Below are 24105 nucleotides of genomic sequence, written 5' to 3' on the forward strand. Positions count from 1 at the left end.
GCAGCAACAAAGGCCAATGAGGCAAAGCAAAACATTCACATGTTTTAAGTCAGTGCATGCAAAGTGTGGTTCAATTCTGCTTTATAGTCCCTTAATTCAAAGGAATCCCCACAAGGTTACAAACTATATACAAACAACAGCAACGAGAATGACAGTGTGTGAGCACTTTTCCTCGACTTACTGACTCATTAGTTTGTAAAAGAACACCATGCTGGAAAACAAAGAAGGAAATCCTTAGCACGCATGTTGTCGGTAATACACGAATCAAGAAGGCTGTTTGCTCACAACTTGGCACACAGTCAACGCTCCGGGCACTGAACTAAACATGACCAAGATCTTCGAATGGTGAACGCGTTAAACTCTGAGTAGAATGCAGTAAGACAAAGACATCATATACAGTCTCTGGAAAGAAGGAAAGTGGGTTAAAACCAAACCTGCCGACATGTACACGTCTCTTTTTTCTGGGACTTCAAATCTTCCTTCAGTCATTTCACTTTTACTTGTTGAAATATTGACTTTAACACATGAAAAGAGCCCTTATTATTACCTGTCATTACAGCAATGACAGCAGGCCTGGTAGCACATTCCCACACCACTCATCACAGGATACCTGCCCAAATACCTTTATCAAAGTCCATTAATCCCAATTCTCTGTTAAAGAGCACGGGTTTAAACAGGCCACAGAACAGACTCGTTACAGAGCAAATGATTCATATGGAAGAATTCCCTCCCAGGTAGAACGCTCCTGTTAATGTTTTAAACTGTTATTGCAACACCTGCAGCTTTGCTTGCCAAATGTTTATCACAGCTCAATCAAGGGCCAGCTCTTCATGCAGTGGACAATGTGGCTAGTGTGAGCTTAGTGGTATTTTCCATCTGGTGTGACTCTAACGGTTACTTAAAAAAAAAAAACAGTTCCAGACAGCAGTGCAGGGGTAAAGTGGAAAAACTCCATAACAGCGCAAGTTTTGGAGGTATGCAACTGCTGCTCAGGGGGTGAATCCAGCCCTCTTTCTGTTTGCATTTCTGTTTGTCCTCCAGATTATTGCAGAATGTCTCGATGCATGTCAGCTTAAGAAAAGTCACTTTAGAGGAACGGGAAAGTGGTCTTTAAACATCAGGTGTTAAAAAAACAGTAACTCATTATTACTGCTGCAAATCACTGAGATCACAGAGAGTATTACAGTCGATGGAAATGCTCAGTAGAAGACGTTCTGTCTCACTGTGCTCATTGTTTTCTCTGCAGGTGCAAAGAGAAACGTCACTGTCTCTTTAGTTTAGCAGGGCTGAGATTCACACTCAGCACATTCTGTTGCCGGGTAAGCATTTGGAAATTCCAGTTCAGTGCAGACAGAAACTGATGGCAACAGACAGGTACAAGAAGTAGACTGTATGCATTCTGGAAGTCTGGGAAATCCCACTTTTTATGTGGCTGAAAATGCAACACTAACACACTTATTCAGAGTGACAGGGAAGGAAGAAGTGAGCACAGAAATAAAGCGAAACAAACAATATATGAAAGCCTGTGACATATTTTGAAGACATAAGTATTAGGGTTTTACTACAGGCTTGTCTGCTATTTGCCGAGCTCATCTCTGATGACGGCCCTGCTGTGAGTGCTGTGGTCCTGCGTGGGAACTTGGCAGCTGGAAGGTGCTCTTGTGTTCATCTTCGACCTGAGTCTCTGTGGTTTATAGTGTCGTTTAGGCCTGGGATTCTTTTTTTCAATTTTAGATTTAGGCCTTCAGCCTTCAGAAATGCTGATACTGCCTGTCTACTCAAATAGCTGGTTATGAGACAGGTGTGAGTCATGAGGAATGTTGTCACCAAAAACATCTAAACAAGTTGGGTTTCTGTTCAGTAATGGACAGTAAATGACCTTTTCAGAGTCCTCAAAATAATTAAACCATTCTATTCAAAGAGTTCTGGTACTGCCTAAAAGTATCCAGTAGAGGAATTACCCCTGTAAATTCTTTGTTCCTCTCCTTGCATCATTCCACTATTAACAGCTCTGCCTGTTGCTGCTGGTGACTGACAGCTTTGTGTATCTCAGTGGCTAAAAATAGCAGAGAAAAACAAACACTTACTGTACTGGCTCTCCTTTACGGGGAAATCTTTGACAGGAACGCTCGAGTCTTTATCCATGCGTAGAGATATGACTTTTTTCTGCAGGCTGGCTGATTTCCTCACCACAAATGTCTATGGGTAAGGAAAGAGAACACATCCAGTTAATGTTTGCACAAAAACTGGGTCATTCTTCATGTTCTGCTGACTCAGCTGTGCTTTGTAGAGAGCTGGAAATACTGTAAGGAATGTCCTAACATCCAGACGCGTCCTATATTTACAAAATGTATACACAACAATGGACGTGTAGTGCTGTATATTTACTGTTATCAGAGGCTAAAAATATCCTATCCTATTTTAAAAAACACAGATTTGGATGGAATCTTGCAGAGAGGTGGGGTATCGGCAATATCATTTCATTTTGGTCCCAATTATCCAAAATATTTTCTTTAAAAACAGACAAACACCGACCATGGCAGAGATACTTTTACTGTTTTTTTAAAACGTTTTTTGCAAAATGAGTTCTTTAAGACTCAAAAAAGTGACTCCCATCATGTTGTTGAGTGAGTGATCTTGTTGTAATGCATATAAGCTGACTGCGGTCAAACAATACACTACTACAATTGTGACTGGTTTTATTGAGGAAAAGAAAAAGTTTGCCGTGTTAGTTGTGATTTCATGCCTCTGTTGTATTAAACATTAACTATTAATCCAAAGTGAGAGCCTCCAGGTAAGTTAGCAGTGTTGGAAAGAAGGAAGCCGCAGTGGCAGCTGTTGCCTCACCCCAGCTTGCTCGTTCTGCAGTATGTGCATGGCTTCCTCGTGGCTAAGGCCCAGCTGTAGCCACACAGTATGGGTATGCACCAGTCTGTCCAGGACGCTGACGCGTCGGTGAAGCGAGTCGTAGCCAGAGTCTCTGGCACCGGCCAGCCCTCCACCAATGCCAGCACAAGGTGAGGCCTGCAGGAAGAGGCCTCCCACTTCTTCCCCCAGTCTGGAAAAACAAACACATAAAATCAAGCATCAGTGGCCGGCTACACAAACCACAAAAAAACACGCAGAATTTTTATTTTAACGTGTAACATTTGAACATATTTCAGAATTGAAGGCATGTTCAGAGACATTCTCACATGGTTCTATATCAAAGGGCGATCGTGGCTCAAAGAGTTGGCAGTTCGTCTTGTAATCGGAAGGTTACCGGTTCGAGCCCCGGCTCGGACAGTCTTGGTCGTTGTGTCCTTGGGCAAGACACGTCACCTACTGGTGATGGCCAGAGGGGCCGATGGCGCGATATGGCAGCGTCGCTTCTGTCAGTCTGCAGGGCAGCTGTGGCTACAACTGCAGCTGCCTCCAACAGTGTGTGAATGAATAGTGGAATTGTAAAGCGCTATATAAATGCAATCCATCATTATTATTATTATATCCACAACAAAACTGGTATTTATTAAAAATAGTTTTTTATTGACATAGTTAAAAAGTAGTAAAATGTTGTAGATGAGCTGCTCCTTGGCAATAAACTCAAATAAAGAACGATACAAAGGTGGACTGATTAGATCAAACGCGCCTACGCAGACAAAAATCCCCAAAGTGTGGCTAAAATGACGCCTCGACTTCCTTTTTCACAGTTCCCTTTAATGAAATTTACTAGAAACTTTCTAGCAGTAAAAGTAAACCTAAGAAAACAAAACAAAAAACTTATTTTTACTCAATGATCATCTCTCATATGGACTATTGTTTGACGTCCTGGTCACTTGCTTGTCCAACAACACTTAAAACTATTGAAAACATTTATAAAAGAAGTTTAAAACTACTCGACAAAAAACCGACTTCCCACCACCACTGTCATGTGTTAAAAAAACATAAATTACTGAACTTCAATAACTTAGTGAAACTTAAAAGAGTGAGTTTAATATATAAAGTCTTACACTCTCTTGCTCCACCACCACTAAAGCAGTTTGTTAGGCATAAAGAAAGCTCAGACAGGACCACTCGAGCTACAATCCGAGGAGACGTGTTTATACCCCACAGACGGACAGCATTTGGGCAGAACGTCCTTTCTGTCCAGGGTGGCCATCTATGGAACAGTCTTCCTCAACCCATTAGAGAATGCTCGACATTCAATTTGTTTAAGGCAAAGGTTAAAAACTGGTTATGGACAAATCAAGTGTGTGATCATGTATAAGTTGTATAGTTTTAATGTTTTATTTGGGAACAGAATGGTGTGTATGTGTAAGTTTGGTGATGGAGTTTTTATTATGAATGAATGATGAATTTTTATGAATTATTATGTCTATTTTTATGCTTAAGGACAACAGATGGAAATTAGCCCTTGGCTATAATCTGGTATGTTTACATTCATGTAATTTTTTTTTTTACATTTATGTTCATTAACATGCACTGTCCTAAATAAATAAATAAATAGAAAAAAGAAATTAGGAAGGGGGGCAAATACTTTACAGCACTGTAGACTTTATGCTCAGAAAGCTGATGCAACCGTTTCCAACTCATCAAGAGAAAGCCTTTATTTCTAAACTCTTGTTGTGAAGCATCAGTAGGCTATCCAGTGTTGTGATGGTTCCCTCCCTGTAGGAACATTTATGGTTTGAGTCTTTGTTGGTTTCCTCCTGCAGTCCAAAGACATGCATGCTAGGTTAACTGGTATTTTAGCTGTGAATGTAAGGTTTAAACTGTAGAGGAGAAACAAGTTGTGGAAGAATACTTGGGCTTGTAAGCTAAAGCACTCAGTGCCACCCAGCCTTTAGTTTGCTTGCACAACATTCAAGACATCTTTTAACTTTGTATTTCTGAAAACAGTCAACAGAAGCTCACATATTTACTTATGTTATTTATTAATGCAGTAAAGCCCCCTACTGAGATTACACACAGTTCTTCCAGCTCTCACTATATGCTAAGATGCCCACGCACACTTTTAATGCTCAAAGTGTTCATAGTGTTTAAAAAAAGGCTATGAGTAATTCAGTAAATTTAGTTTCAATTATTCCAACACAGACAGTGTGCCTCGCAGGGCCTATCAACCTCCTTCTCGGTTCCTCAATAACTAACCGGTACTTTCTGAATTCTACAGAAACCGTCTCTCAGAGGAATTAATCACTGAAGTCCACACTGGACCTTCCAGCTAAGGTATGAAACTTTACACTAGATCCACAGGTGAGTGCTGCATGTTCACAAGCAAATCAGGTGTTTGTTCAGAGACGTTTTTTTCAGAGTTGAGAGACGAGTGAGAAACACGCACTGCAAAGCAGCTCCTGTTTGTCAAGCTGACTCCTGACATTGCTCAGTGGCATCTTTGTGCCGATATCACCACATTTCACACATCAAGACCTAAAGGTTTGCTAGGAGCGCTCTCTGCTGGCAGCCATGGAGAAATACACCAGAAGAAATCTAAAGATATACAAGCACAAGCAGACACACAATTTAGGAACTGTCTTTAATACAGACACAGCATGAGCTCACCCCACAAGTGTTTCTGTCTTCTGATCTCCTCCCACAGGCTCCGTGTTTTTCCCCATCACCTTCTTCAGAGTGCCGATCTCCCAGGCAAATGAGTCGATGAGCTGCACAGACACAGAGACAAAGACTCGATGATCAAAGTGCTTCTGCTGCGTTTCCTGTGGTGCAAACTCTTTGTGAGGATCAATCCGACCTTTGGCTCTTGGGAGTGAGGACATCCTGACTTTCAAAGGATGTTTTAGAACTGGGAAAGAACTTTATGGTTCAGCTTAGAGTCAGCTTTAGTTTATGTTTATTTTATTAGGATGTGTTTAAGAAGCGAAGGATGGCATTCGTCCATGCAAATCCTCTTCAGGAGAAGTAGAAGTACGTGTTTGTGGTTGCAAGACAGTCTACTCCCATTTAACCACTTCCCATTAACTAACCAAAGTTGCTACAGAGGAAACAATTTGTGTCTGTGTTCATGTTGGAACATCTTCATGTCCATACAGGTTCCACAGAGATCTGTATTGTTCACCATTCAAATCTTCTTAACCACAACACAGTATCAATATAACGTGGTTTGAATCGTAGTAACTTGAAAACAAACACATTTTGCATGTTGTCTGAATGGCCACATTGTAATTATTTGATGCTTATGCATGTGATGTTTGATTTAAACCAGCAGTTTAGTCCTCAACATTGCCCAACTGTTTAACTAAAAGTATAAGTATTTTATTTTGCTGGGCTCCACTTTGGCAACAAGTGAAGTGTAAAACGCCCAGTCTGGTTGCTGAAAAGAGATTTAACCCAGAGCAAGAGAGAACAAGCAAGAATCCAACTTCCATCTAGTCGAGTTAGAAGTTATGTGGATGCCTGATCACAAACATTTCACAACCAAAAAGGTCGATCAAATGTACTAAAAAAAAGACCCACACATCAGCTTTTTAAATGCCAGTTGCGACAGCACTCATGTGATCACACACATACATATTTGATTTTTCTGTATTTCCTGTCAGCTGTTTTTCCACTTCTAGACAAATCGTACTGAGAAAGAAAATGTACAGACACACAAGAGCAGAGAGCCACATTCTTTTGACCAACTATCTTGTTTTCATAATAGCTATGAGCTAGCTCACTGATTTAACACACTGCATCTTGAATCGTTAAACATGAACTGTATTAGCTATCAAACCATAAAATACGCATAAAATATGTGAATAAGACTTTAAATTGTGTCTGTGCTGAACTTTCTTTTGTTTCTTTGTTGCGCAACTGACTTTATTCTGCAGGTTAACTATGGCCTCAGTAACAGCTAATTATAACTTATTGCACATTTTTAAAGCCACTGGCTCTAAAGCAAGAACAATGCCTCGTTAATTTTAGGAAAAAATAAACCATTTTAACAAACTAAAGGCTTTTATGAATATTTTTAATCCATAAAAGATTTCTATATACGATCATAAGCATCTTTTAGGGCTTCATGAGCACTGTATGCCCATCAAATAATGCTTTTTATAAGGCCTTGACAATAAGTATTAAGAACAGAAAGGAAACATTCAGATCAGACAGAAACTACCCTTAACGGGTAAACTGGCAGCAGACACTTAAGGCCAGGAACACATCCAATCAAAAGAGCCTATTTATAAAATTACAACACCCCCCGCCCCCCCCCCCCCCCCATTTGTCTTTCCATATAAATTGTTTGACAATTTATTAGATTTTGAAATGTGTCAAATGAGAATTTGACACAAATTCTACCTTCTTTTTTCTTTGTGTCAGTCTGGCCTTGACCCTCGTCAGAGTGTCACTGATGTCATTGGTTTCACTTCCCAGTCCAGCTTCTGTTGGGCAACCTCACATCAGCAGCTTCAGCAGGGTGAGGAAACCTTTAGTTCAGCCGTTTCAGAGGAAATCAAATATCTGACTCCTTCATTTTTTAAGGGGAACATTTAAGGTTCACAACCTCAACGTTTAGAAAGACAACACTTTCTCAATGAAGCCACAGATGTTCCCCTGCCCTCCCCCCCAATCAAAGTACCAATTTAATATCATTTATTATGGTAATAATAAGATGTAGTAGCTTTAAATCAGTTTGAAAAAATGACCATTTACAAATAGAATAGAATAGAATAGAATTCAACTTTATTGTCATTGCACATGCACAGGTACAGGGCAACGAAATGCAGTTTGCATCCATGCAGAAGTGCTTTAGTGATATAGATATATTACAATATATATTAGCAATAATATAGATATGTAAGTATATTACAGAAATGGGTCTATTATGTTATAATGTACACGGTATGAAGTATGTTGTGAATATTCTATAACTATAAGTATGTACAGGCTGTAGTGAGTACAAGCTATGTACAGGCTATGAACAGGATATAAATATGAAAAACTATACAGAATATGAAATAAATAACTTTACAGGAATCTGAGATATACAGCTATACAGAAATGGGAACTATGCAAGTTGTAAACAGTTGTAGGGTTAAAAATTATCGTATGTACAGAATGATTATTTACACAGAGCTATACAGTAGTGCAGTTAAGGTAAGTGAGGGTGTGGATAATTTCTACAGAGGCTATATAAAGTGCTAGTGGTTGTGAGTGGTGGTTCAGTCCATGTTATTATTGTGTGTTTGAGGGTACAGTTGTCCATTGTGTGTGTGTGTGTATGTTCAGTCCATGAGTTAACGTGGGTCAGATGTCAGGAGGCAGAGTTCAGGAGTCTGACAGCTGTGGGGAAGAAGCTGTTCCGGTACCTGGTGGTCTTAGTCCGGAGGCTCCTGTAGCGCCTCCCAGAGGGCAGGAGGGTGAAGAGTCCATGTGATGGGTGACTGGGGTCTCTGATGATTTTCCCAGCCCTTTTCAGACACCGCTTCCTGTAGATGTCTTTTATGGCAGGAAGTGGTGCTCCGGCGATGCGCTGGGCAGTTTTCACGACCCTCTGCAACGCCTTCCGGTCCGAGGCAGAGCAGTTCCCGTACCAGACTGTTATACAGTTGGTCAGGATGCTCTCGATGGTGCAACGATAGAAGTTCACCAGGATGTCTGAGGACAGGTGGTTCTTCCTCAGAGTCCTCAAGAAGAAGAGGCGCTGGTGAGCCTTCTTGACCAGCTTGGAGCAGTTGGTCGTCCAGGTGAGATCCTCGGAGATGTGGACTCCCAGGAACTTGAAGCTGCTCACACGCTCCACAGCCGTCCCCTTAATGTGGATGGGTGGATGTGGGTCAGCATTTCTCCTGTAGTCCACGATGAGCTCCTTGGCCTTCTCGGTGTTAAGCAGCAGGTTGTTTGTGTCGCACCACTCAGCCAGACGATCCACCTCCTCCCTGTAGGCGGCCTCATCGTTGTCACTGATGAGGCCAATCACCGTGGTGTCATCTGCAAACTTAATGATGGTGTTGGAACCATCAGCAGGTCTGCAGTCGTGGGTGAAGAGGGAGTAGAGGAAAGGGCTCATCACACAGCCTTGTGGTACACCGGTGTTCATTGTGATGGTAAATTATAAATGCTAAACAAAGAAATAAATTTCCTAAACCAGATGAATAAAATAAACAGCTGCTGCAGCGCCACAAGCAATAAAAGCAGCTTTAACTACCAAATTTAAGGGGGCAGAATGCATATTAAGAGAAAGCCAGGCCACACTGGCTCAGACAACAGCCTAGAATATTCTAGCACTTCTCTTTGAGCTACAGACATAAAAATGTAGACATTTCAACTGTATTTCAGCAGGATCACAATGGGTTTTTGATTTTTGCTATAAATCATAACTGATTTGTCTCTCTATAATATGACTGGCATCAAAGTATAAGAAAAGCTTTTTGTCCTATGTTTTAGAATATATCAAAATATTATTGTATTAATATCCAACTAATGTTTGTAGGTAGATACAGTAGTGTGCAAAAGTCTTGAACCAGTTCTTATTTCTTTGAATGTATTTTCCATGGAAGCAGAATTTCTTGCAATAATTCAAACAAAGGTGCCAGCACCAGTGTCGTGTTTGCATATAACAAAGTTGTCAAGGAACCAGTTTTAAAATGTATCTTTAGGTAGTTTGTTATTAGCACCCTGTCTGCCTGTCTCGTTTCTGTAATTAGCTACACAGTGTGACAAACATGCACCAACAAGAGTATTACCAAAGAGCTATTAGCTAGAAAGTTGGTGTGAAGTGTGTCTTTAAAAGAAGAAACTGGATACGTGGAGAACAAAATCAGGATAAGAAAATACACAAAGACCTGACACCTGGCGAGATATTCATCTGGCCTTGGCGATCTTTTTTCAGTTTTGAGATCCAAATACTGGCAAACCTGATTTTACAGGATTTACTCTTAAATGTTTTGAGGCGACTGCTGCTGTGACTTGGCACTGAATAAATAAAACTGAAATGCATCTCACTTTCCAGTGACAAAGTGTTTTAGTTTTCAATATCACTATTTTTATTAAACCCCTGTGAAAAAGCATGTGAAATGTGATACTATTTTGGTATTACATTTAGACCAATGACTGCATTGGTTTAGACCCAATCAGACACCCTTGATCAACAGAGGCTCGCTGAGCACCAGCTGACACTCAGTGATGTTTCTCAGAAACGTCTGAACAGGACGAGCCACTCTTCTACGCTCTACTGAAAATAAACTTTGCACTATTTCACCTCTAGTTTCAAACACTGACAAGCTGATATTTTCTAAGTGTTAACCATCAGTGCCAGTTATCACAACATGCTAACACCTGCAGCAGCTTAGCTGTAGTCCTGCCTTAAACACACACTCACACACACGGCCTTGTATTACAACTTTGACTCACATCAAAGCAGTAATGACTTCAAAGCTTGGCACTAACAAAAAACCTCAACTACAGCAAGTGACACACTCTGCATGCAATTGTGCAGGGCTGCTATTAACAAAGGAGAACCTACCACACACCCACACACATGCATGTGTGCTGAAGTCACCGTTTCACCCTCACCGCATGGACACCTGTCCTAACAGACTCCATACACTTGCATGCCGTGCAAACGCCGAGACAGTGATTTCCGCTCTACATCAGTACGATTTATTAAAGGTGTAATTAAAAGGCCTGAAAGTCCCAGACAACATAACACTTTTAACGAGTGTTAAAAACAGCGTTGTCTGTGAGAAGCAGTGGAGTGGATTCAGCACCACAGCGACTCTCTTCAGACCTCACAAAGCTTCGAATACAAAGAGTTGCTCCTAGTAACATTTTCAAAGCATGTCCTATTAAATTTAGGATGAAATATTGATTTAATAGTAAAAATAATTTATCTACAAATAATAATACAATGTTGAACACTGTGGGAAACTGTTGGGAGTGGTGAGGAGGACTCACAGAGCACAGTTCTGCAGGAGCGCACCAGAACAAAGTTCGGCCACAAGTTGGGAAAAACTAAATATGCACTTCATAGATTTCAGTTAATTCATCTTTTTAAAGGTCTAATCGAGCCAAAAGGACCAAACTGTGTGTTTCTGAATTAAAATCTGACTCACAGCAGTGCAATTTTTTTCTTCTACGGTCTTCAGTAACTGAGATGAGCATTTAAACAAATAACCTTATGAACTATTCGTGCACTCAGGTCAGATGTAGAGTACTCCTGTTGTTGCGCTGCACAGGCAGAGACACTGCTTTATGTTCCAGCGTTATCACATCTTTTTTATTTGTGTAATGAAATTGTCAATTTAGGGTCATAATGACACCATTTAACAACTCTGCTCACCCCACAAGTCTTGTCTCAGGGGTTACTGAGACAAGACTGTTCCCTTTTTTCCAAATACATCCAATTACATTTTACTTTACTGTACTTTATCTGACAACTATCACATCTCGTCAGTGCCAGAGTTACTGTGCCACTCTGTTGCTCTAAGTGTAAGACGAAATAAGGAAATTAAGGGTGGATTTTCTCACAAAGTTGATTTCAGTCTTAATGAAATTCCCCTAATAAATAAATGTCTATGAAAAAGAAAAGTGATTGCTTTTCTTCATTTCTTCGTCAGTCAGAATTTCTTTAGTAGGAAATGTAGGAAATTTTGACAATAGCCTGATTTCTCGTGGTCTGATGAACGTGATGCTGACTGCAACTTCTTCCTCAAAAACTTCAGGTAGAGACAGTGAGGGACCGTCTCTACCTGAAGCGTGCTGAGCGCAGTTCTGTTTGTAAGGATGTTTCTGACTGCTCAGAGTGGCACACACCTTGAAGAAACTGCCCTTGCTGTCCCGCTTGGAGGGCAGACTGATGTTACTTGTAGACATGTTGCCTCTGTGGTCGTCTCTGTGCGCCTGTCTGCTGAGCCGTCTATGCAGGAGGGGAAAAAACACACACAAACATTAGAGACAAACAAAGGCGATTCAGTCGTTCAGAAACACCATTTCCCCACCACACTTTTTCTCATTGTCTTCCTCTAAACCATTTGAAATAAATTAAGGCTGCTTGTGTGTGGAAGGAAACAACCCCAGCTCAGAAAACAGCCCGAAAAATTAAGGATTCACTTTCCTTCACTTGCTAGCACAAATACATACTAGAGCACATGTTCTCTTGGGATATAAAGGTACTATGTACATATGTACTGTGATTTAAATATGGGACAAAGCTGATATCTCTTTCTAGTTTCTGTACTCTTGCTGCAGAAAGTTTTACAGTGTTGTGAAAAATTATTTGTCTCCTTCCTGATTTCTTAGTTTGCTGCATATTTAATCAAACTATTTTTACTTTTTTCAAAAAAACTAACTGATGAATGATGGTGTGATTTATTGAGGGCTATCCAACTGGTATTGCTCTACCTCACTCCTCATTAATCATGGTTTTAAAATAATTTCTATCTTAAGCAACATGCATATTTTAGGTCTTATACTCTGAAAAACATTTCACTCAAAACAAATTCCAAAGCAGATTTGTGTTTCCTACAATACTGTTTGTGTTTTTAAACAGACTGAACGCACGAGCATACGCAGAGGCACGCTTCTCACAGATGTTGTGGCGGATCCTTTTACAGCAGCTGATACGAGCCAGCTGTGAGTGGCATGCAAACACATTGCAGTCCTTCCCTTTAAAGAAACACATGAGTAAGAGGAAAACACCAGCAACCACTAGCTGACCCAAAATCCTTTCCTCTTCAGAGTGCTTGAACAGAGGCTGTTATGAAAGCATAAATCTTGAGTCTGCGGCTGGACTCAAGATTATGTGGAACAAGCGGACACGCGGTGGTTTTACCGTCGTTGTTGCTAACGACAACGCATAAAAACAAACGCTTGTCTGTCTGTAGTGTGGTTATATTAAATATAAGAGAAAGAGAGAACTTTAACTAATTAACATAGCCACTACAGTGACCATCAAAACCATGAAAAAAATATTGCCGTAAACAGTTTATTTTGCGACACGACGAAACAAACAATAGCGTAAAATGAAACGATGGACGTTTTCATATCGTCATCCGATATATATCGTTATATCGAACAGCCCTACTCGAGCTAGAGGTCAAACGTCTAACTGTTGATGCCCTCAGACATATATGACATGAGGGAATGCAATGTATAGAAAACTATTATATGTAATCTATACATGTAATCCTGAGGCAACAAGAACTTCTGTCCATAACAATCCTGGTAACAGAGCTGTGATGACACAGAGCTACTCTAAGTTTAAGGACATGGAACTTTGCCAAGAGAGTGAGGTTGGGCGTCCACTACCCCACTAGTGGTAGTGTTTAAGATATCTGAAGCTCCATCATGGTAAGCATGGACAGAGCCTAAGGCTGGTTTTCCCCACTGAGGTGTTTTTACCCTTTAAGCCTTGAAAAACAATTTGAGTCAAGCAGATACCATCTCTTGGGCTCAGGGTTCCAACATCTGAAAAGAACAATGATCTGGTCATTTTTAACAAAAAGGAATCACTTGGCGAACATCTGATTTGAGGGACTCTTGGACAGTTTATGAACGTAAAACTATGCAGACCGTCTTAAACAATGACGCATGCACTCTAGAGCAGCCCAACAGTGACATGGACAAAGAAGTCACATATAAGCTAATCCACGAGGAGCTTCTCTGTAACACTGATCATTTAGTGATAGAACAGCCTGGACCCACCTTCACTAATTCAAGCCATGACATGTAGTGCACCATGTCAGGTTGGTGTTGCCTGACATGTTTCCTCATGTCCATTCTGCTAGGACAACACAGTCTCACCATTTTTAAAAACCAGATCCTTTAGATTCACTGCTAGAAACTAAATGGTGCTGGCAGTGAATGGAGCTGACCAAACCACAGGGATAAAATAAACAAGGACAGGATGCACTGATGAGACATCTAGATGTTGAACCAAGGGGAGAAGTCTTTTTTTTTTTGGAAAAACAACAACACCAGAGCATCAGATTTCCCTTTTATTACTATTAATTTTCTTTTTTCTTTTTTTTTTGGCTTGAGAAAATTGGCAAACATTGATTGAGAAACCTTGAGAAAAACAGGTTTCTTTCCTGGAAAGCAAGCACAGCTAAAGATTCACAGAAGGCATGCGACCTCACTGTTTTTTGTTGTTTTGGTTTTTCCCAGCATGCCTCGTTTCTCCTCTCCTCCTCACAAATCTATCGGGGCTCTGTTGGGTCAAGTCCTCATGTGAAAACAAAGCAGCAGGTGGGGTTATAGTAAGATGTGTTTGTGATTGTGTGTGCAAGCTGCAAGTGTGTGATTCACACACAGTCCAAACCCAGTAAACAGGAAGGCTGGTTGTCAGTCCATGAAAAATAAACAGACTGCCAGTTCCCCAGAATAATAAATAGCAGAAGGAATGCATAAATTACACAAAGTGAGAAACAAACAGTGGTGCAATATGTTAACGCCAGATGATTAAGTAATAAAAAGAATGAGGAATAAGGAAACGAGCTGTTTGATCACCTGCTGAAGTCTGCATTGGAACTAATGTAAGTTCTGTATCTTTTGAACACACACGGAGTATTTCATTGCAGTTTTTTTCCTTTTGAAAACAGTACTTTATGGTTTATGGAAAATCCATAAATTATGGCCACAAATCATAACCCTGATTTGAGAATGGGCTTTGCAATAGATCGTCAACATTTCAGTGTCAAGAGTTCCAAAATCTCCGTCTTAATGAAATGACATTGATGACAAGCAAGGAATCATCTGTCATTTTCCTCCAGTTACTATATTTGGTGTTCTTCTTTACCAGTCCGTACATACACTCTGTGACAGTAAGTCACATGCTGCACGGTTCCCAGGAAAATGGGGCTTAACAAAGTCGGCGAATAAACTACTACAACAGAACATGTGGAAATGAAAACGTGAATCATACGTGTGTGTCACTGTGTCATGTTTACAGTAAAGCAGCCATCAGCTGCAGAGCTGCAACACATACAAACCATGTGACATACCTGTAGACACCTTAGATTTTTTTTTCCATTTGTTCAAAGAGACACATCAGAGTTTAGATGTGATGTAAACGTCCACATTAATCTTTAGAAAAAATGAAACACACTCAAGAAGCCAACAAACGTAAGTGCAGCAAACACCAGCTCAGCAATGCTGGAATCCACAACTATGGCTGAAAGAGGGAAACAAACTGAGATGAGTCATATCCTTTAACAAAAGCCTGGCTTTTGTTAAAGTTTTCATAACAAAAGCCTGGCTTTTATTATGAAAACTACACCTCTATCACATGTTTTGCGTTCAGGGTCCTGGTATTAGCATAGCTGCTACTACATAATACTTGTACCAGCCTTTTTAACACAGCGTGTTAGACCACTATGGTAAGAGTGACTAAATGTGTTCACTGACTGCAGAAGCGTTTAGAAGCCCAGCGTGTACCACTACAGGACCAGGCCTGACTTTAAACAGTGCTGCCTGAGGTCTCAAAAATCTCAGACATTCATTGTTTTCCTTTCCTCCTCCAGATTATCTTAACCTTTGAAGAAATGTTATGGTCATATTTCTGTGTGTCTGAGTTCAAGTGAAAAATGCGTATGCTGTCCCAAGAGACCTTGAGAAGAGTAAATTACATTCATGTGTTCACATAACTGACCAATCGGTTCAATACAGAGCCTCACAGTGAATACATTACATGGAGTTAATACTGCTTTTTGTAGCTGATCTACCATCTTTTGCAGTATTTTTAAGCACCAAGTGCGCGAACCCTATTAGTGTTCTACCTCAGAGCAGTCTGAGGTCCCTGTATGTCTGAGCATGTGTGCTGAGACATAAAGGAACTGAGTGGACTACTGAAGCTTACTGTTCACACTTAAAACCACAAGAAGCTCCCACCCTCCCAGCCTAACATATAGCTGTACAACACTCATTTTCATAGGTGTCTTTTTAGCAGTGCCACATGACTCACCATTATGTGTTCGGTTACTATTTCCCAACAAGTCACAATTCTCTGGTGCTCAGAGACACTCAAAAACAAACACTACTCAGGTTGGTGTCTGTTTCCTTTCCGTTTCCCCTCATTATCATCCTGTTGATAATGGGGGGAAAAAAATCCCACACACAGTCCCAGACCTTGACCCTAGGTGGGGGGTTCAGCTGAGGTAGCGCCATCAAAATATCACCTGGCTTCACATACAAAACTCCTTCAACATTTTTCACCAACTTACTGTGTATGACAGTGGTATCCAGCATCATTACCTACCAACCTACAGCAACTGAGCAGTGGGAGGCAATATTTGGAAAAGTCAGGGAAATCATAAATCAGTGGTGCATCACTGGCATGCAGTGTTTTCCACACACAGACTGAACAGCCCACTCAAACGCACTAACAGCTGCAAAGGATATCTGGTGACTCGTTTTAGCATCTTATTTTCAAAGCTTAATAGCTGCCAACAACCTAAGCCAACACCTTCCAGTCTCTTTATCCCTGACAGACATAAGCTTAGCATCTCCACAGCTTCCACTTCCGAATGACTATTGGGCAACTCCAGAAGTATGTTTACTCATTCACAAAAATATTCAGGTTTTTTCCCAATTTGTTATGAAGAAGACAATTCCACTCATTCCTTGTAATCACTGGCTATTTTATGAAAAGGAAGGAAACTTGTGCACAGAATGGCTCTCAGTACTTTAAGTAGTAGACCAAGTTGGCCAAAAAAGAAAAAAAAATGTCCACATGCCATTCCTGAGCACTTCTCCTCCATCTGATGGGATTTCCTGTAGGTCATGGGCTACGCTGGCAGCCATGTAGTTACTTCCACTTAGAAAGGCTAAGTTTAGCTTTTAAAAGTGTGCGAGTGCACTCCTCTTTACATTAGCAGGGTGTGTCCCCTCACCACAGGGCACAGATTTATTCCATGGAAACCTGTCCCACAGCACAGAGATCACCAACTTGCACAAACACACATTTGAACTGAGAAGAGAGCTCTCTGCAGCCAGACTGTGTAAACACACACACACAAACACACCACAGTCTGCTGTCAAAGTATTTGCACTGCACCACTCACACCCAGTATGCTTAACCAAATTCAACAGCACCTCAATAAAAGTGCTGATGGCGCAACACCTGACTTAAATCACAGCTCAGGCTCAACGTATCCTCTACCCGGTTAGCTCCAGATGTGAACTTTGTGTGCTTTCAGTTCTGATGGAGAACAAGTCCATGAGTCACTCACCTGTCTAAATAAGAACAGGATTCGTTTGTGTTGTGGATACAGTGCTGCTGTGTACCCAAAAAAGTAGAGTGGTTCAGTTGGCTCCATTGCATGTTACAACTGTAGGATAGTGAGTGTGTGAAATTTCACAGGTAACAGACTTTCTGCAGCCCATAAGTCTGTCTTTTTATTGTTGAGCCAACAGCTGATCAAAGTAGCTGCTAGCCAAATGGTGACATTCACATCTCACTGAAATTCTCTGAAAGTGTATGTTGCAGATTTCTTCTATGTTCCTACTGGCTGACCCATCAGTGCACACACAGAGCCCCGCTGTGCTGTCTGACGCACAACACGCTGATAAATGCTTGTTAAGACATAAACTGTTTTCAGCTTTCAGTTTTATTTGTCATATGCAAGTTAGCACAGGGTCAACATTCTGTTAAGTCCAGAATTGAATTCAAAATCCTGCTCCTCACATACAAGGTCTTAAATAATCAGGCCCCATCTTATCTTAATGACCTTGTAGTACCATATCACCCTATTAGAGCACTTCGCTCTCGCTCTGCAGGCCTACTTGTTGTTCCTAGAGTATTTAAAAGTAGAATGAAACAAGGTTAATGAACAGTGTACTCTCGCAGTATTTTTTTTCTGCAGGAAGCAAGCTGTCTTTGTAAGTAGTTGGGAAATATTTTGTCATTACTGGGTAATTCCCAGAGCTACAACCATTTCTGTGATGTAAAAGAAATGGTACACTGTTAGATCACATAATTGTGAGGGCTTATTAGCACAGAGGAGCATAGCTGATGCTTTAGCAGTGCGGCGGAAAATAGTTGGGCATTTTAAACATTCCACCTTAGTCTACTCCCGCCTCGAGGACATTCAGGGACAGCTCAACCAGCCAATAAAGAGACCGCAGCAGGACGTATTACATGCTCCAGTCCCTCATAGAGCAAAAGCGAGTGCTGGGCGTGTATGTGTCTGAGCACGAACTCCCTGACTATCTCGCCGCTCACCAATGGGCTCTTATGGAGACGCCTGTTGCCATCCTCGCCCCCTTTGAGGAACCAACTAAAAAAGTGAGCAGCTACGACGCACTAGCCTCTGATGTCATCCCAGCTGTGACTGTGCTAGTGAGACTTCTAAACAGAGAAACAGACGAGGACCACAGCGTCAAGACAATGAAAGCAACCTTACAGGCAGCTGTCACGAAGCGCTTCAGTGACGTCGAGACTTCATCTCCACCATACTTGACCCAAGGTAAAGTCTGTGTGCTATAGGTATTCAATGATAAACTACAGCACTAAATGTAAGATTAATTTCCATCTGAAAATATTATATTTTTGTAACTAAAATACACAAATACAAATGTATGCAATATATATAATATGAAATATATTTCCCTTATTACTACCAGAAAGTCAAATGGCTGGCATCTGTGACAGTGGTTTAGGGGAAACTAAAATCAGTCCTATTTTTCCACATATTAATACATTCATGAATTTTGTGCAGGTATAAAGATCGCTTCTTCTCCAACAACACTGCTCCGGAGGCCAAGCTGCACCTGAAGCAGGAGCTGCAGATGATGTCCAGAGCTGAGGCAGAGGGGAGTCGGGCAGAAACTGCTGAACCTCCTGCTAAACTGTTCGTCAAGGCCCAGGCCAGCACTAGCAGCAGTCTGGACACTGTATTTGACGAAATCGCTAAGGAGCAGCCCCAGGCAGCACAGCCGCTGGCACCAGGTGCTGCCATTGAGCTCGACACGTACCTCGGAGAGGCCCCGAGCCCTCGTGAAGACAGTCCTCTGAAGTACTGGGGTGTCAACAAAATCAGGTTCCCCACTTTGGCTAAAATGGCCCATAAATACCTCTCAGCCCCATGTAGCAGTGTGGAAAGTGACAGGCTTTTTAGCTCAGTGTCACACATTATAGATGAAAACAGAAACAGGCTGGCTGCTGATCATGCAGAAAAGCTACTTTTCTTAAAAAAAACCTGCCACTCACTTTTTCTAAATAGGCTCCATTAAGCGAGTCGTCTTAGACTTGATGTTAATACCTACCTCAGTTGCACTGACTGCCACAGTTCTATGTTGGTGGATGTTGTTAGTTTATTCAAATATTGTGCACTAAATAGCAAAGACGTTTATTAATGCCCCTTTTGTTGTCCAAAATAATAATCAACAGCAGCTGGTTTAGCTTGATAAGCTGTTGTTAGAATGTATTTAATATTACTTTCTACACCAGGATCTTTTCTACGTAGCTGACAGCTGGTAACTGTGCAGGGGCGCGTCTAGCAAAGTTTTGCCAGGGGGCCAGGTAGGGCATTAACAGGGAGAGGGGGGCACAAAGAAATACTTTTATTTATTATTCTCATGTCTAGTTAAAAAAAAAATCTGAATCTTACAACCAAAGTTTTCATCTGATGCAAAATGTATAGAAATCCATTATTGTATATAGTAACTATGAGTCTAATATATACCCTAGTAGGTACCCTAGAACCTACAGTACTTTTTCCTTTGGGAAGGTACCATCCGTGCAGTCTGCAATTCTGTTGAAGAAAGATGTTGAATTTATGTAATTATTGTAGAAATATAATTGATTTCTGTGCATTTGTTTTACACGTGCATTAAAGTCGATTACGTTGATGAAGCATCATGAGGTGGGGGGTGGTTCAAAATTTTTTTGCTTGACATTGGCAACCCTATTAATTAAGTTGTTTAATATTTCCACTACGTACTTTTTAGAATACCAGAATAGGGAGGATGGTGCAGGTTCAAGTTTATTAGATTGATCAGTTTTGCTGAACTATGAAATATTTTGGGTGCAGTGTGTTTTTGCATACAGGTATAACAGAATAGCTTTAGTGTTTTGTTTTTTAAAACCTGAGTATGAACTTATACAAAATGCAGCAAGATAAAAAACAAACCGTTTTATTGACTATAAAATATACTATATCGGATTAATATCGGTATCGGCAGATATCCAAATTTATGATATCGGTATCAGTATCGGTAGCGTGCCATCTAGTAAAAAGTTCTCTGAAACCTGAGGAGAAAAGTACAATTTACCTTTCATATGTACGCCCGCTGATATGCAAAAATATAATCATTTTGCACGTCAGCTTTTTAGGTTACCATGTGACGAGTAAACAGTTTAGGTTCAACAATACAGGTTCTGTCCCCATTATTTTCAACCAACACACCTTCTCTTATGTATAAGAGTATACATAAGTACACTATGTATATTTTCTATACACTAAACATACCTGACCACTAATTATGCAGCATCTGACATAGTACTGCAGACATCTACAGGTTCCCTGCTGTCCCCTACTGATTGGAAGGTCCGATCCCAGGCTTCACCAGTCTACATGTCAAGTATCCTTGGGCAAGATACTAACCCAAGTTTCTGTGAATGTGTATGAATGAAGTTAGGAAGCACTAAGCATAGAAAGAAAGTGCTTGTGTGATTGGGTGAATGTGGCATGTTGTATAGAGTGCTTTGAGTAGTCCGGGAGAGTAAAAGGCGCTATATAAGAATCAGTCCATTTACCTTTTAGCTAAGCACTGGTAAAAATGCAAATTTAAATATTTGGAAGTCCAAGAATTGTTTGAAGGCAGAGCCATTCTGTACAGGTTTCAAAAGCACTGCCACTTGCCTGCCTTGTTTAAAGACCTAAGTTAGCAAAGAACACTGAAACAGAATCTCGTCTGTTAATGTGACTGCAGACTTGTGCCTTCTTGGAAGTTGAAGGTAAATGCTTGCAGATGAGGCCTAATGTCATCACAGCTTAAATCTGGAAACGGACTGGCATTTATTTAGCTCTTTTTTAGTGACCACTAAAAGTGCTTTGGAGTGCTATGAGAAAAAATATTCAAAGATATATTCATATGCTACTTTATTCTGTTCACTTCATCTATCGCACATTAACGGATAATTTAGCATTAACCTAACTTGCAGGTCTTTGGACTGTGACAGGAAGCCAGAGAGAACGCACGCAGGACAAGGAAGAACACTCAAAGTCTGCATGGCCTCTGCCCTGGTGTCCCGGTTAAAGAAAGAGTTGCTAGTACAACCTTTGCTTAACAGCAGTAACTTGTATTTACCTGGGCTTTTGTTCAGTATGGAAGACATGGGGATGAGGGTCGAGGACAACACTGATAATGGGTAATGTGGATTGTAATAATGACAGAAATAGTTCAGATTTTTTTGCCATAATTAAGCAGTCCTATTTCTGGCAGTAAGTACTCTGTTATAACCAGGTTTTAGCTTCAGTATGACAAGAGTGGGACCAGCAGGACCTATATGAAATGTCAAGTTACCTGTCAACAATATCTAAATTAAGTCAGAATGACAGTAACACACTGATTGGCGTCTTGTTCTTTATTATGTCACACTCTGGTATGAAAGCACTTCTGAAAGAACTGGTTTCATTCCTCAAAGAGAAACTCCCTTTTCTTGCTTTTCCAGCCTCTGATGAGAAATACTTACCTATATTTACCTAAGTGGAAGGAGAGTGGTTTTCTGTGATGGTGACGCTTCATCAAAGACCACAATCATACCTCTCTCTGCATATTTAAAGAATTAAAATACATATTTTCTATATCTCTTCTCATAACTGTGGTACTCCAACAACAAACTGAATTCCTGCCCTGTGACTCAGGTTTGAGGTACAGCAACTGCTTCGGGTCCTGAGCACTAAGCACATTAGCAGATTTCTGAGGAGATTGGAAAACCAGGATCCTGACCGGTACCAGGAAATACTCCCCCACCCCCACCCCCCCACACACAAACCTTCTTCAAGGAAAATAAGACAGTCAGGAGAAGGATGATATGATGTTATAGGCTGAGGATGATGAGTACGGTTACACAGCTAGAACTCTTAGACAGCAGTCCAATTACCATGTAAACAATAGACAATATGCCAGTCTGTGAGCTAGAAACATTCAGCAGCCAAAGAGGGGGGGGGGGGGAGACAACTGAGCCACAAAACACACGAGTGGATCTGTGAGCCGAGCTGAAATAACACTCTGATGCTTCGGGCTACGTGAGTTTGGAGAACAAATTTACATGATCATTCAGAGCTCATTTTGCTGTACTTGTTGTAGCGAACTCCTTCCCAGTAATAACGTAGAGGGACCCATTAACTACTTTATGATAAGTAATCTTACTCGTTATATCCCTGCAACTTGAAACAACGCTGAAAACACGTTATGAACAGACATCAAAATGCATCGATAAATCTGTATTTAATTAGGAGTGCTGACCGCGGACTGAAGGGAAGCGCTGATAATGGGCTGAAGGCAGGGGCTACTGTAAATACTGCACATTTATTTATTTATTTATAAGATTGAAGACTTATCTAAATGACATAGTTTGCTCCGTGTGTTTTCACTGAACACCGTGTATTTTCTAAACATGCGTGAAATAAGTACGGAGGCTTTCTGTGGACTGGGCACAGGAAAACGCCGCGCGACAGGTGGTGTTTAAGCTGTACAACACGTCCCGCAGGATTCACAGAACGCTGCTTTGTTAGAGAAACTGTGAGTTTGCCGGCTTTTCTTGGCGGAAAGAATTACATCTGAATTTCGAAGCGGAACATAATCAACAAAAAAACAAAAAGACCTTTGACTCGTGCACAGCAGCCACACAAAGAACACGCAGCTGAACTTTAAACTTACTTACCTCTTGCGGATTGTGGGTTATTTCACTTTGGCAGAAGAAACTTCCACTGCTTCGTTTACTTGTTGAATGTGTGAGAGCATTATTGCTCCGTGTCGGCGTTACTTTCGGTTGTTACACGTTGTCAGTGTTACTTTTTCTCACTGTGTCGGCTGAAGAAAAAGATTCCATCCAGCTGTAGCTTCCCCCATGGTCCAAGCTCATCTGAGGAGCAGACTTTCCGTCTGAGTGTGAAAACGATCCGCAAGAAGAAACGAGTTCCGCTTTTGTTTTCAAAATAAAATACCTAACGCTCATGTCAAGAGATCCAAAGAGCGAAATTAAGTTCAATGATCTGTGCTGTTTCCAAAAGCCTTTCTTTACATGCTATATATAAAAAAATATATTAAAGAAAACGAATGTTCCACTGAATAATAACAACTGTCGTGTTACTCAAAGTACACTTTGGAGTTTGGACAGATTAAATAAGCAATGTTTGTAAATAAACTATGTTGTTCTTTACACTTTCGTGAGCAGTTACAATCACAGTAACAGTAGAGAATTTCAAAAACAAAAATAAGTGATGATAAGCTTTAACCCTATATTGAAATAACAAAACAATAAAGTTTCATATAAAAATGAAAATACCTAGCACAGAACAAGAACAATTGAAGGACAGAAAACTTCTCTTGTGTTTGTTTCACATTCGCAACACTTATTTTTCCAAGTGTCAGTGGGAACCGGAGGTACGACCAGGGTAGGAAGTTGTTAGGGTTCCTGGGTCGGTGACCCAGTGTTTTGTGTTTTTGGTAATTTGATTTTGTTATTTCATTATATTCTAGCTTTGCTTTACGGGTTTTTCTTAGTTAAGGTCCTCTGGGTGAGGTTTGGTTAGAGTTTTAGTGTTTTGGTTTTCTGTCTTTGTTCCTTTGTTGCTGTCTTTCCTGTCTGCTGTATTTCCACGTCCAGTCAGTGTCTGTGTCTGCCCTGGTCCCACGTCTCTGTTCCCTTTGTTTTAGTGCTTGCCTGTGAGTCTGTGTTATGTTTCCTGTTTTACTTTGGAAGTCCATGTCTGATGTTAATGTGTCTGGTTTTGCTTCCCCTGGTCTCGTTAGGCCTGATTTGCCCCAGCTGTGTTTCCCTCCTGTTACTCATTCCCTGATTGCTCCCTCTGTGTATTTAAGCCCTGTGTTTCTCTGTATCCATGTTGTGATCTACCGTTTATTTTGCTGTGTGTTTTGCTAGTCCACTGGTGTTAGTTTATTTTGAGTTTTTCCAGTTGTGTTATGTTTGCGTTCAGCATTAAAGCTGTTTTGGTTTAAGTT

The 24105-nt window shown here is 40.8% G+C and overlaps 1 protein-coding gene and 1 pseudogene across 2 annotated transcripts in view; one reads left to right on the forward strand and one right to left on the reverse strand.

Annotated features, from left to right (window-relative positions):
* LOC146561528 (ras and Rab interactor 2-like) overlaps positions 1 to 22997 on the reverse strand; it is a 45758-nt gene extending 22761 nt beyond the window's left edge. For both annotated transcript variants that reach the window (XM_085297684.1, XM_085297683.1), the window contains exons 1-5: positions 22805 to 22997; positions 11731 to 11833; positions 5539 to 5639; positions 2848 to 3058; positions 2088 to 2199 (exon numbers count right to left, since the gene is read on the reverse strand). In XM_085297684.1, the coding sequence (XP_085153810.1) occupies positions 2088 to 2199; positions 2848 to 3058; positions 5539 to 5639; positions 11731 to 11790 (484 nt within the window). In that variant the 5' untranslated portion in view covers positions 11791 to 11833; positions 22805 to 22997. The remainder of the gene's footprint in view (positions 1 to 2087; positions 2200 to 2847; positions 3059 to 5538; positions 5640 to 11730; positions 11834 to 22804) is intronic.
* On the forward strand, positions 18302 to 19362 carry LOC146561529 (zinc finger BED domain-containing protein 4-like; annotated as a pseudogene).
* Positions 22998 to 24105: the final 1108 nt, after the last annotated feature.

Source organism: Mchenga conophoros, linkage group LG13 (genome assembly GCF_057382185.1).
Source record: "Mchenga conophoros isolate Kocher_MC1m ecotype Shallow Benthic linkage group LG13, M_conophoros_male_GT1.1, whole genome shotgun sequence".
Taxonomy (NCBI): Eukaryota; Metazoa; Chordata; class Actinopteri; order Cichliformes; family Cichlidae; genus Mchenga; species Mchenga conophoros.